Below are 12,830 nucleotides of genomic sequence, written 5' to 3'. Positions count from 1 at the left end.
TACCTACTTTATACAACACTAATATATAATTGTATATTATTTGAACATCGATTAAAATATAAGCTTCTTATATGCAACATACACGACATTATAGGTTGCAAATGTTTATTTCACAAATAGAAATTATTTTCTAATAATCTTACGGCATCACATGGATAGGTTTATCTAATAATCTTACATAAAATTAGAACTATTTGTTGGACATGATGATCACCATCATTTTCATCGACCATCTTTTTTCCAAAACAAATTAAACCAATTAATTCAATGTCCTAAGACAATCAGTGCTTATTTATAGCATCATCACTCAAGAGAAAAAAAAAGAAAAAAAGGAGAGGGATCATAACAGTGATTCATCCAAAAAAAAAAAAAACTATATTTTCCCAATCAGTCACCACAGCATCTCCCCTTACGAAAGATGTGAAAAATACAAAATTTGAAGAATGAGATAAGCAAATAAAAAATACATCACTGCTCAACATCACCATGACCCTTTTCTACTACCATTATGATCATCACCTTCAATAATAATCAAGATCATTTTTTTTTCTCTTATTTCAGAAAAGTATAGAAATAATATGTATTTCTTTTCTCATCTGACATATAAATAGTAAAAATCATTTAAGAGTCTATTTGAATCATTTACTATGTTCACAAACACACTTGTAGTGGCTGTTATTAAGGTGGCAAAAAGATCATTCAAGAACCCTATGAACGGATCCATAAGATGTGGATGAGTTAATGAAAAATCAAGTCAAGGACATTGTATGTATAAAGGGTTTAATGAGCACCAAATGAGAAATTGAAGGAATGCTTCTCCTTTGTAAAAACCGAAAAAAAAGGGAGGTTTTTTTCCATGAAATCATCGAAAATAAAAATTATGGAGAAACAAAATAAAATGAGATAGTAACAGATCTGATGACCGAAAGGTTGCATATGCTGTTGTTGGTGATGGAACATTATTGTCTGGGCATTCTTCTTTCGTGAACAATGATGACAAGCGCGCAGGCTTCATGAAACCTTAATCTACATATCTTTTATTTGATGATATTTATCCTGAAACCGTATCAAAGTTGTCATTCCTGGTTGAATTACCCAAGACACCAATAAAACGTCATAATCCAAATATACAGCTTCTAGCACTACCGGTGAGAAAACAATCTTTAAGCTGCTAAAGCAGTAGAGGTTTTTCAATTTTTTTCATCTCCTATTTCCAAAAGATTTTAAAAGAGAAACTGTAGGAAGCAAGAAAACAACAAACAGGAGATAACCTAAATAATTTGAGACTCACAAATCACACTTGAACTGGAGGTTGATGATGGCAAGAACGAGGCCAGCGGTTGAAGTTCTCGGAGATGGAGGAGACATCAGCAGCCACCACCCACCACCGCCACCAGCAGCGGAGGAAAGGCAGAGGCACAAATGAGGAAGAAAAGGTCTGATGAGCACCATATCTTCCAGCTACAACCTATTTCGAGGTTATGGCCTTTGCAATGCTTACTGACAGTAAAAGGTTTGAGGGAACCACTATTTAGGATTCTCATCCAGAGACAACTGTCATCAATATTCCATCAGAATTCAAATTGCTTCCTTGCATCAAGAATTGGCTGAGAGGAATAATATATCATAAAACGGTATGAACACATCTGATAACAGTTGATTATTCCCACCATACATGTATTGCATTAAAAGCATGCATAATAACCCTAACAACAAAATTGAATACTGATCGCTCAACATGAAATATGCTGTGAGTTTAACTAATCACGACAATCAATCGAAAAGGGAATGCACAATGTTTCTAAGCACTCAAAATATGGTAATACCATTAGTGAAAAGTAGCATATCCAACTGGCTAAACACGGAAAGGAACTTAGAATAAGTGAAACATAGCTTCTATTTTCTCTCTTCTTCTAGCATTGTCTCACAGCTTGAAAATGTAAAGAAATAATCCATTTGCTGATGCTTCCATTCTGCAACTAATGATTTACAATAGAAACCATCGTCATCCTTCTACTTTTTAGCTTTCTTGGGAACCCTGAACAAGTAATACCACTATTAGTTTATGAACAGAAAAGTCCACAAAAGCTTTCATAAAAAGTACATAGGAAGAATCTCCTACTCAGGTTGGGCAGCAGGCGCAGAAGGTTGTTGGCCTCCAGGCCCCTGCTTGTAAACAGAGCCAACAGAAATCAGGAATGATAAGAACATGTATTAATCATGGGAAATGACATAGACAAAATGGCCACTTCACAAACTAAAATTAACTTAGACAGGATTAAGTTTGCAGAAAGTTTTATCATCCAAGGCAAACAAAAAATGTAAGGTTACATCATATCTTTTTCTTCTTTCACTTATTGACATAAGATCATTTGGATAAAATTTATTCTTTATAAAAATTAAAAAAAAAACAAATACATGACTGCATTCTGCAGATCAATATTAAAAGAAAGACTAATCATTATATACATAAAGAAGTTTCTCCAATGAATGTCAAGAAAATATTTTCACTACCGAGGAGTTAATGGGAATAATCATCAAAATTACATGGCAACAAGAGGGCAGATAGAATGAGTAGAATGAACTGAAAAATTATGTTCAACAAGAATCAGGAAATATTAACAACAAAAACAGTTGAAAGGTTAATAGATAAACCCTTTTTTGTCATCAGCATTCACACCCTTCATCCTCCTTATTCTCAGGAGTTTTAAGAACACAACAATCCATCAAAGGCTGAAGCTCAGGCTTCGCCAAGTCTTTAACTTCTGAAACCGATGATTCTAGGAATGCGAGAAGCACCTTGCAACTGCTATAGACATCCAAATAATCCAATGTGAACACTGATATTTGTACACAAACACCTTTTTTTTTGAGTAATTACTCTATTTATTCCTCCTCTAGTAGCATCTTTTTACCTGTGGCCTTGAGCCCAGACGTCGCACTTCCCATCCAAAGCCATTTTCCATAGAGTGGCTACGAAACCAAGGACGAGCTTCCTGATGAGCCTACTGGAGTGGAAGTTCTCCAAAACATGCTCCTCTTGTGACTTATTTGTCTTGGGCAGGGCTGCCAGAGAAGCTATTGCTTTATGCAAGGCATCCATTCTATCAGCAAAAGATTGCAAGATACCGTCACTTCCACCAACAGCTAGCTGCATCCGAGGAAACAGAATGAGACAAGAAAATATAGTTGCAAGACATCATGTCCTTTTCAGTAATAGATTAAATGATAAAGAACAAACTGATCTTTTTAAGCCACTTTATTATTTTTTTTTTCAAGAGCCTAATAGGGCATTGACGCTAGAAAATAGACCAAGGCATGTCCATGTGAAACACTAATGAACAATAGAATTTACAACATATACAAAATAGGATACATCCATGTCAAGAATCAAGATATCTTTGGGGACATTTATTCTTCTTTCCTGCGCAAGACCAATATCTAGACAAGAGACAGATACCTTGTCTCGAAGCTGTGAACTCATGGGTAAAAACTGTAGACTTCAATTCCAATATCAATTTATTATTATTGTCATAATTGTTCCTTCAGATATAATGTAATACAATTAAGAAAAAACCTAAAGAATCACAACGTTGATCAATTATAGCTTTGGTAGTAATAACACAACAAACTAATTGCTTTTTTCCATCATAGTTCTATAAACATAAATTGTGAAAGTCAAAGTACTTCCTAATATTTGGAGACTAGAAACAGAAATCCAGAACAAAAGGCCATTGACATGTTAAAACTCCAATGACACATAAACCAGCCAAAGAAAGAACTTGCTGAAAATACATTTTAGAGGTTCTCGTAAGCTTTGGGATAAAAAAGCTTACAAGGATCCGCCATTGCTCTGTAGCTATAAAAATTTTAAATGGTTTCCAGTTCATGCGGGAGTATTGTTAACTATAATAGACATGCTTCTTTCAAATAGTTGACGAACAATCAAAGAGAGAATAGACAAGTAATTAAGAATGTCACTTTAGAAAAAGATCATAATGTTTCAATATCGTCTTATGAAAGCTTGAAGATGATATGGGTTATATCAAGTGATTATAATCTTGTCAACCCAAGCATAATTTTAAATAATAGTCCAGGGGGATACATAAATTCATATTATTAAAAGAAAGAAATGTCGACTAAAATTAAAACAAAACATCTCTGTAAAAAAATACAAACAAATTCACTGTCGGATGGGATGTGAATCTAGAATTATAATATAGATATCATGCGGGTCATATGATTTTTTTTAAAGCAATACTGCTTACACAATTTCATATACTCCCACTGAAAAACCGTAGAAAATATCTTCTAGAATATGAAAACTTCCATACATTCCATGTTCACATGTGAGAAATTTTACATGATAATTTTCTTTCACATATGCAAACAGACGGCCATCAATGATAATTCACATGTGCAACCTAAGTGTTACACATCATAAGCCTAAATCAACTGTGACACGTAGATCAAACATCAATGTGTGTCTTAGTATAGAACAAGTGCTTATCTATCACACAAAAGATTTAATATGTCGACAAAAACCCTGGCACAGTATCATGTCCCTGAACCATCACCTTACTGACATCGCACATGCCACGAGACATAGTAAACAAAATTTAACCAAACAATTAAGGCTACTAAATCTTGCTGAAACTAGGACACAAACAAAATAAGTGAATCAAACTATTGGTTTTGATTAGGTTATTTACACCTAAAACACAAGAAAAAATAACAACAACAACCAAAAAGTGATTCCAAGAACCATTCAAATAAGACATTGTTGGAACAAATCATGTAATAATTAGGAAATTCAATAGAAGCTGGAGAGTAATAGAGGAAGAGAAGATGTTTGTACAGTTAAAATCAAGTTTACTTTCTCAAGGTTATAATTTGGTTTCCTCTTTTCTTCCTTGTTTCTGCCATTTCCTGGACAAACCAAACGATATCAAAAATCTGGGAACATTCTCAGACATCACAGTTTAAATTTAAATTAAACTAAAGTTAGCATTTTAAATGGTAGAGCAATAATGCATGTTGCCCATAAGGATTAGAAGCATCTCCATGACAATTAACCTTCAGGGATTACACTCAATCTTAAAGAAATATAGATAGCGGCATATAGAAATTGAAATATGCAAGTATACATGTTCTCTCGTCTACCAGCCTTCTCTTACAACAAAGGAACCAAGCAAATGAAGGGTCTATGTCAAAAGCAATTGAATTCCAAGAATATTCAGTCAGGCCAATCGAATTAAGGAATAGGAGATCTTGTCCATCAGTACTCTTACAAAAAATTCAAGAAAATAGAGTCTGTACATCAAATAAATAATCAATTAAATACAAAGATTACTCAGTCCGATTCAATCTTATAAAGCACAAAGACCGAGAAAAAAATAAATCATTCAGCAAACTTCTAACCGTACTACAAAAAAACCTAAAAGCCCTAAACAAAATTAGGCAAGTAGATGAAGTCAGTGGAGCAAACCTTGGCAGCTAAGCGCCTCTCCCTTGGGGTCTTAGGCTCCTTCTTCGCCTGTACAACGGCCTCATCGCCGGCCTTGGTAGGCTTTCCCGGTTTTAACTCGAATGCCTTGGACTGCTTCTTGAAGCCATGCGTTTTGAGCTTCGTCGGCTTGGCAGCAGCGTTCTTAAGCTACGTAAACTTGGGCTTCCCCCCTCCCTTTGCCGCTAAGGGCAAGCGCTTCCTCTTCTTGGATCCGCTGACCTCCCCAACGGCCGCCATAAGCGATCGAAGGAGAGAGCTCTTCCGACGCGGGTTAACTTATGGAAGGACGACCTAAGGGTTTTTGGATGGGGTTTTGAATGACCAATTTAGGGATCCACAAATGGGTCGGGCCAACCCGTCGATTCAGCAAACCGGCCCAAAAACACATATCCAAGGAAATGATTATAATATTTTATTACTATTTATGATCCCTATTTTACTATCTAAATTTTATTTTAATATATCTAAACTATTTATTTATAAATATATTTAAATGTCCTTATCTTTCTGCTCTTTCTCGAATAGTAGAGTTGGTAACAAAAGTGTCAACAAAACATTGACAATGGATGGATAAGTTAGGCCTCACAATTGATGACTTAAGCTTTCTCCTTATATAGTAAAGGGCAACAATGACGATGTCGATAACATATTGACAATAAACAGTCAAGCTCAGGGCAACAATAGACGATAGTGACTTCCCCCCCTTTCACAGTCAGCAGAGCTAACGATGTTGTCAATGGAAGATTGATGGGCAAGCTAATATTGATGATCGACGATAACAACTTCTTCCTCTTCCATAGTCAATAAAGTCGATGATAGCATCAGCAGAAAATCGATAATAAGCGAGTAAGCTAGTGCCAACGATCAACAACAACGGCTTCCTCCTCTTCCGTAGCTAATAGAGTTGACATTGATGGCGTCAACGAAAGATCGAGGACACGTGGGTAGTCTAAGGTCGACGATCGATGATAACATGTAATGAGAGCAAGGCAGTAGGTGCTTTTGCGATCGTAAGCACATAGGCGAAGACTGTGGGGAAGAAAAGAAAAGGAAAAAATACGAAAGTAAAAATAAAATTAGAGAAACTATGAATAATAAATTATTTTTATTAATTTTTAAATAATTATGAATGGTTATAAGGAAGCCTTAAATAGTAAGCTCCTTATAATATTATTCAAACTCAATTTAATTATGTAAATATAAATATTTACGATCAATCTATTTTTTAGAAAAAATATAAAACTAAAATTGTTTATTTATGTTTTGTTGGTGATGTTAGAAAAGTTATAAACAAATCATCCTTACTATCACTCTATGCAACTAATTAGTCATTCTTTTTCTATTTATAATCTAGGCATTAACAAAAAGATGATTATCAAACACTCACTTATTTGTAAACCTCACTTGGGATTATTATTATTTTTTATTTTATAAAAAAATATTTTTACTCAATTTAATCTCGTCCTTGTCAGAAATGGTTACCATATGTAGTATCTGCAAAAAATTAGAATCAATAAAGTAAAGAGTCTTTTTTTTTTTCAATTTTCATAGCCTATTGCCATCATTTAATAAAATTACTATAACATAGTTTAATAAAATAAAAAATTACTAAGATCAAAATCTGATATAGATCGAGTATCAAAATCAATTTAAACACCTATCAATCCAATTTAAGTGACTGGAGTAGATTCAAAAAGAACTTTACTAATGCAAAAAGAACTTGCAAAAAGAACTTGCATCAGTTGTTGTGATGGAACATTGCATGTCTGAAGCAGAATATTGTGTTACCTCAGCAAGCTCACTCTCAACCATCAATTCATATCTCCTGCGAAATGAATCCTTCTACCTCCGGTATCTAACTGCACACTCTTGCTACCAACTTCACTGTTCTCATTATCTGTCATGGGAGCCTCCCCATTCTTCAAGTACTTCTTTGTCAAGTACTTCAAGTACCTACAAAACAATAGAACAAAAAACTATATCATGTTGCTGATGAAAAACACATTCCAAAGCCTATGAATTGGTGCTTTAAGGATAGTAAATATTCACAACTTTTTGGAAGAATCGTTAAGTTAGGATTGTCAAAAATTATTTCTAAGGCGTTAACGTGAGTAGTCCCAAATGTTTCATCATCCTATTGTCTTCTAAAATAATACCTTTTTTTTTTTAACCAGAATTTCTATGATGTTGCAAATTAATCTATCTGTAATGGGTATATGATATCCTAATAGATAGGTAGATACCCTTTTTTCTTCATCTACATGTAAATTGTTGTAAAATAGCCTAACAAATCTAGGATAAATAAGTTCACTCATTTGAAGAATTGAGAGATTGTCTAGATTAGCAAACCATTGAATATGTTGCAAATCAATTAATTCGTCTAAATCAACATATTTACACTTATGAACATGTCTAAACTCTATTGATGGAAATTTTAGGGCATGTTGATTAGAATCGAAAAGTAGAGAGTCATAATTTTCATCTAATCTCCTCTTCACTTTGTCCCTATAGGATCTTCTAGAAGCCATGAGACTAAACACATAAATGATGAGAGAGCTACACATAAGAGGCAAGATCTATTAATAAATTGAGAGAAGAGGTTTGAGAATTACCTTTGCAGGAATCTTCTTGAAAGGTTGAGATTGATCCTTGAATTTGAAGGAGATGAGGGTTTCCTTGAGTTTCTAGAGGAGGATCAAGAAGAATGAGGGGTGGAGAGATGTTTAGAGGTGTGAGGAAGGAGTTTAGGAGGCCTTGGGGTCGGTTCTACCGCCGGCCCTAAGTTGCTTTTTATAGGGCAGAGGTTGTGGGTAGTGGCACCGCTAGCTAGGTGGTGCTACTACCTGCCACCCGAGATAACCGGCGGTGCTACCGCCAGCTGGGCGGTGCCACCGCCTACAAGCAGTAAGCACCTACTCACACTGGTGTGTGGCACTATCACAAGTAATTCCAATTTTGCAAGATTTTTATTATTATGAAGCATACAACCTTATTTACTTCATCATGTAAAATTTGCATCATAGGAGGAGAATATTCGTATTGAAGATTGTACGTTCATGATTCATCATATAAAATGCATACCATACTCAAACATTTGTATAGAACTTCAAAAAAAATGTATACTGTGATTTTATGATTTACCTTATAAAATTTGTATGCAAGCATCGTAACAACTCATATGGAAAAATGCATATGGCTCATTGCGCATACTAGATCATGATTCAAGTGAGTGATAAAAAAAGTCTGAAAATAAAAATTTAATAAATTCATGAATTCAGACAGTTTAACATCCCTAATTCCCTTTTAATGAAGTCAAATTATTCTTCATTTAATGGTTTTGTAAAGATATCGGCTAATTGATGTTTTGTATCAATAAACTCTAATATTACATTATGATTATTAATAAGATCTCGTATAAAGTGATGCCTAATGCCAATGTGTTTAGTTCTAGAGTGTTGAATAGGATTTTTGGCCAAGCATATTGCACTAGTATTGTCATACTTTATAGGTATGTTTTTTAGGTCAATTCCATAATCATTTAAAGTGTTTTTCATCCATATAACTTGAGCACAGCATGCACCTACAACTATGTACTCAGCTTCGGTTGTAGATAATACAACCGCATTTTATTTCTTGGAAGACCAAGAAACAAGTGTGTATCCTAAAAATTAACAAATTTCGAATGTGCTTTTTCTATCTAAACTATATCCAGCAAAATCCGCATCAGCATAACCAAGCAATTCAAAGTTCTTAGATTTAGGATACCATAATCCTAGTTTAGGAGTTCCTTTTAGGTATCTAAATATCCTTTTAACATCTTTTAAATGAGATTGCTTAGGGTTAGATTGAAATCTAGCACAAAGTCCTATACTAAACATGATGTCTAGTCTAGTTATGGTGAGGTAAAGCAAACTACCTATCATACCCCTATAAACTTTTTGATCAAAGCTTTCTCCACTTTCGTCAATATCTAACTTAGTGGAGATACTCATAGGAGTGTTGATAGCCTTTGAACTATCCATGTTAAATCTTTTTAGCAAGTCTAAAGTATATTTTGTTTGATTAAGAAAAATATCATTGCTAAGTTGTTTAATTTGTAAGCCTAAAAAGAAGGTTAGTTCCCCCATTAGACTCATTTCAAATTCTAGACTCATACTTTTCGTGAATGATTCACATAAGGATTCATTTATAGAACAAAAAATAATGTCATCAACATAAATTTGAACAATAAAAAAATTATTTTTAAAATTTTTAATAAATAATGTAGTATCGACCTTGCCTTTAGAGAAATTATTATGAATTAGAAATGAGCTAAGTCTTTCATACCAAGTCCTTAGGGCTTGTTTCAATCCATAGAGAGCTTTAATCAATTCAAACACATGATTAAAAAAATTATCATTCTCAAATCCGGGAGATTATTCAACATAAACTTCTTCGGAGATAAAGCCATTAAGAAAAGTACTTTTAACATCCATTTGAAATAATTTAAAATTATTGCTACTAACATAGGCAAGAAGCATCCTTATGGCTTCTAAACGAGCCATAGGAGCGAAGGTTTCTTCGTAATCGATACATTCTTCTTGGTTGAAACCTTTGGCTATTAATCTAACCTTGTTTCTAACCACGATACCATATTCATCTTGCTTGTTTCTAAAGACCCATTTAGTACCAATAACTAAATGGTCATTTGGCCTAGGAACAAGCTTCCACACCTCATTTCTCTCAAATTGATTTAACTCATTTTGTATTGCGATGACCCATGAATCATCTTTCAAGGTCTCATCAATGCATTTAGGTTCAATTTGGGAGAGAAAAGCGGCGTTTGCACAAAAATTCTTAAGAGAGGAACAAGTTTGAACCCCTTTAGATGTGTCTCCTATGATTAGCTCCTTAGAATGAGCATTCACATACTTCCAATCCTTGGGAAAGGATGTTTTAGAAGTAGATGCATCTAAGTTGCTAGATGAAGAAGGGGTTTTATTTAAATTCAAAGCATCAAAATTAACATCATCATCAAAATTATTTTTTTTAACTTCGGAAATTTCATTAAAAACTACATGAATAGATTCTTCTATAATTAAAGTTCTTTTATTAAAGATACGAAATGTTTTAGAAATAGAAGAATAGCCAAGAAAAATTCCTTCATCAGATTTAGCATCAAATTTTTTTAAGGCATCTTTTTCATTCAAGATAAAATACTTACACCCAAAAACTTTAAAATATGAAACATTGGATTTTTTGTTGTTCCACAACTCGTAAGGAATTTTGGTGAGTAAGGGTTATACTAGAACTCTATTCATGATATAGCATGCCGTGTTTATGGCTTCGACCAAAAAGTACTTGGGTAGGCTATGTTTATTCAATATGGTTCTTGACATTTCTTGTAAGTTTCTCTTCTTTCTTTCTACTACTCCATTTTGTTGAGTATTTCTTGAAGTAGAGAAGTTGTGGTTATATCCATTAGATTTACAAAATTCTTGAAAATCATGGTTTTGAAATTCACCACCATGATCACTTCGAATTGATGAAATCATAAGCACTTTTCATTTTAAATAAGTTTACAAAACTTAGAGAAATACCTAAAGCAATCATTTTTGTGTGCTAAGAAGTAAGTCCAAGTATATCTACTATAATCATCAATAATAACAAAGGCATACTTGCTACCTCCTAGGCTTGATGTAGCAATTGGTCCAAACAAGTCCATATAGATCAATTGCAATGGTCTAGAGGTATTTATTTGATTCTTTGGTTTGAAACTACCTTTTATTTGTTTTCCTAGTTGACATGCATCACACACATTGTCTTTAACAAACTTAATGTGAAGAATTCCTCTCACAAGTTTTTTAGATAAAATTTGAGAGATTAATTTTATGTTAGCATGACCTAATCTCCTATGCCAAAGCCAAGCATCGTCATTCAAGACCGAAAAAAACATTTCATTGCAAAGATCATTAATGTCAATAGTGCAAATGTTATTATGTTTTAGTGCAATCATAGATGTGTTTTTGTATGATTTTTCAATAATGCAAGCATTAGATTCAAATTTAACAATATATCCATTATCACACAATTGACTAATGCTTAAGAGATTATGCTTTAAGCCATCAACCAACAATACATCTTCAATAAAAAGGTTGGATTTGTTACCTATAGTTCCTTTGCCAATGATTTTACCTATGTTGTTGTCTCCGAAGGTGATATATCCTTCATCTAGGCTAGTGAGCTTAGAGAATTGAGATGGATCTCTCGTCATATGCCTTGAGCATCCATTATCAAGATACCATCTCTTGCTCCTAACTTGTGATGGTACATTTTTCTACAAAAAAAAGGATGATTTTTAGGTTCCCATTTGACCTTGGGTGCCTCAAAAATCGATCTACATATCTTATCATGTTGCATTGAGTCATTTGATGTTCTTTTAGGAACTCAAATCAATCTATATGGACTACATCTTTTAAGTGGACATTTATAGGCAATATGTCCGAGTTTGCAATAAAAGTTGCATTTGGTGTGAGGTGAAACATGTAAGGTCAGACCTTTAACAAAAGTGGTTAGATTTTGGTGAGAGCTACTCACAAATCTGATTTCACTTCTCCTATGAACGTGACCCTTATTGGCAAAGATCATGTTTAAAGACTTGCTACCAACTTCAAAATTTTCTAAGGTTTCTTTGAGTAGCAAGTTTTCCTTTTTAAGTATTTCTAGTTCATCACATTTCGTATAAGGAGTTAAACTACTATTATGCTCAATCATTAATCTATCGAAATCACTAACAATAGAAGCATGCTCCTTTTTAACAATTTATATTTTTTACTAATTAATTTGTATTCATCAAATAGATCATGAAAAGCATTTAATAGTTCGTCAAAGGATAAATTTGCATCAAATGAACTTGTTATCTCATCTCCAATGGTCATTAGTGCATAGTGAGCAACTTGCTCGGTGATGGTAGGCTCATCTTCTTCGGATGCACTTGAGTCATCCCATGTTGCTTTGAGAGCCTTCTTTTTTAGTTGCCTCTTTTTGGTTAGGGGACATTCACTCTTGTAATGTCCGGGCTTCTTACATTCGTAGCATATTACTTGATCTTTCTTGGGTTTAAATTTATTTTTAGTGTCATTTTTAAATTTATTTTTTTTATGAATTTTTTAAAATTTCTTGTTAAAAGTGTCAAATCTTCATCAAGGTCCTCATCACTTGAGTTTTCTTTTAAGTGGTCTTCTTGGGTTCTTAGTACCATATCCTTCATGTTCTTTGGAAGAGTGTCTTCAAACTCTTCATGAGCTTTACAAGTCATTTCATAGGTCATTAGTGACCTAAT

The 12,830-nt window shown here is 33.7% G+C and overlaps 1 protein-coding gene across 4 annotated transcripts; it reads right to left on the bottom strand.

Moving 5' to 3' along the window:
* Positions 1-1,780: 1,780 nt before the first annotated feature.
* On the bottom strand, positions 1,781-5,817 carry LOC135615188 (pumilio homolog 24-like). 4 transcript variants are annotated; one of them, XR_010487897.1, is made up of 4 exons: positions 5,489-5,817; positions 2,916-3,151; positions 2,123-2,809; positions 1,781-2,038 (listed from the first exon to the last, which is right to left on the bottom strand). XR_010487897.1 is itself a non-coding variant. In XM_065113358.1 (4 exons), exons 2-4 carry the CDS (start codon positions 3,101-3,103, stop codon positions 1,980-1,982), a joined length of 291 nt encoding a protein of 96 aa, XP_064969430.1. In that variant the 5' UTR covers positions 3,104-3,151; positions 5,489-5,815; the 3' UTR covers positions 1,781-1,979. The 4 variants fall into 4 exon arrangements, 1 of the variants encoding a protein (XP_064969430.1); XR_010487898.1 differs by having other exon boundaries at positions 2,123-2,806; XR_010487899.1 differs by having other exon boundaries at positions 2,123-2,166; positions 2,656-3,151; positions 5,489-5,816.
* Between the last annotated feature and the right edge of the window lie 7,013 nt (positions 5,818-12,830).

Source organism: Musa acuminata, chromosome BXJ2-6 (assembly GCF_036884655.1).
Source record: "Musa acuminata AAA Group cultivar baxijiao chromosome BXJ2-6, Cavendish_Baxijiao_AAA, whole genome shotgun sequence".
In the NCBI taxonomy this organism is placed as follows: Eukaryota; Viridiplantae; Streptophyta; class Magnoliopsida; order Zingiberales; family Musaceae; genus Musa; species Musa acuminata.
Note: the sequence above shows the minus strand (reverse complement) of the source record. Positions and strands in the feature narration are given on the sequence as shown.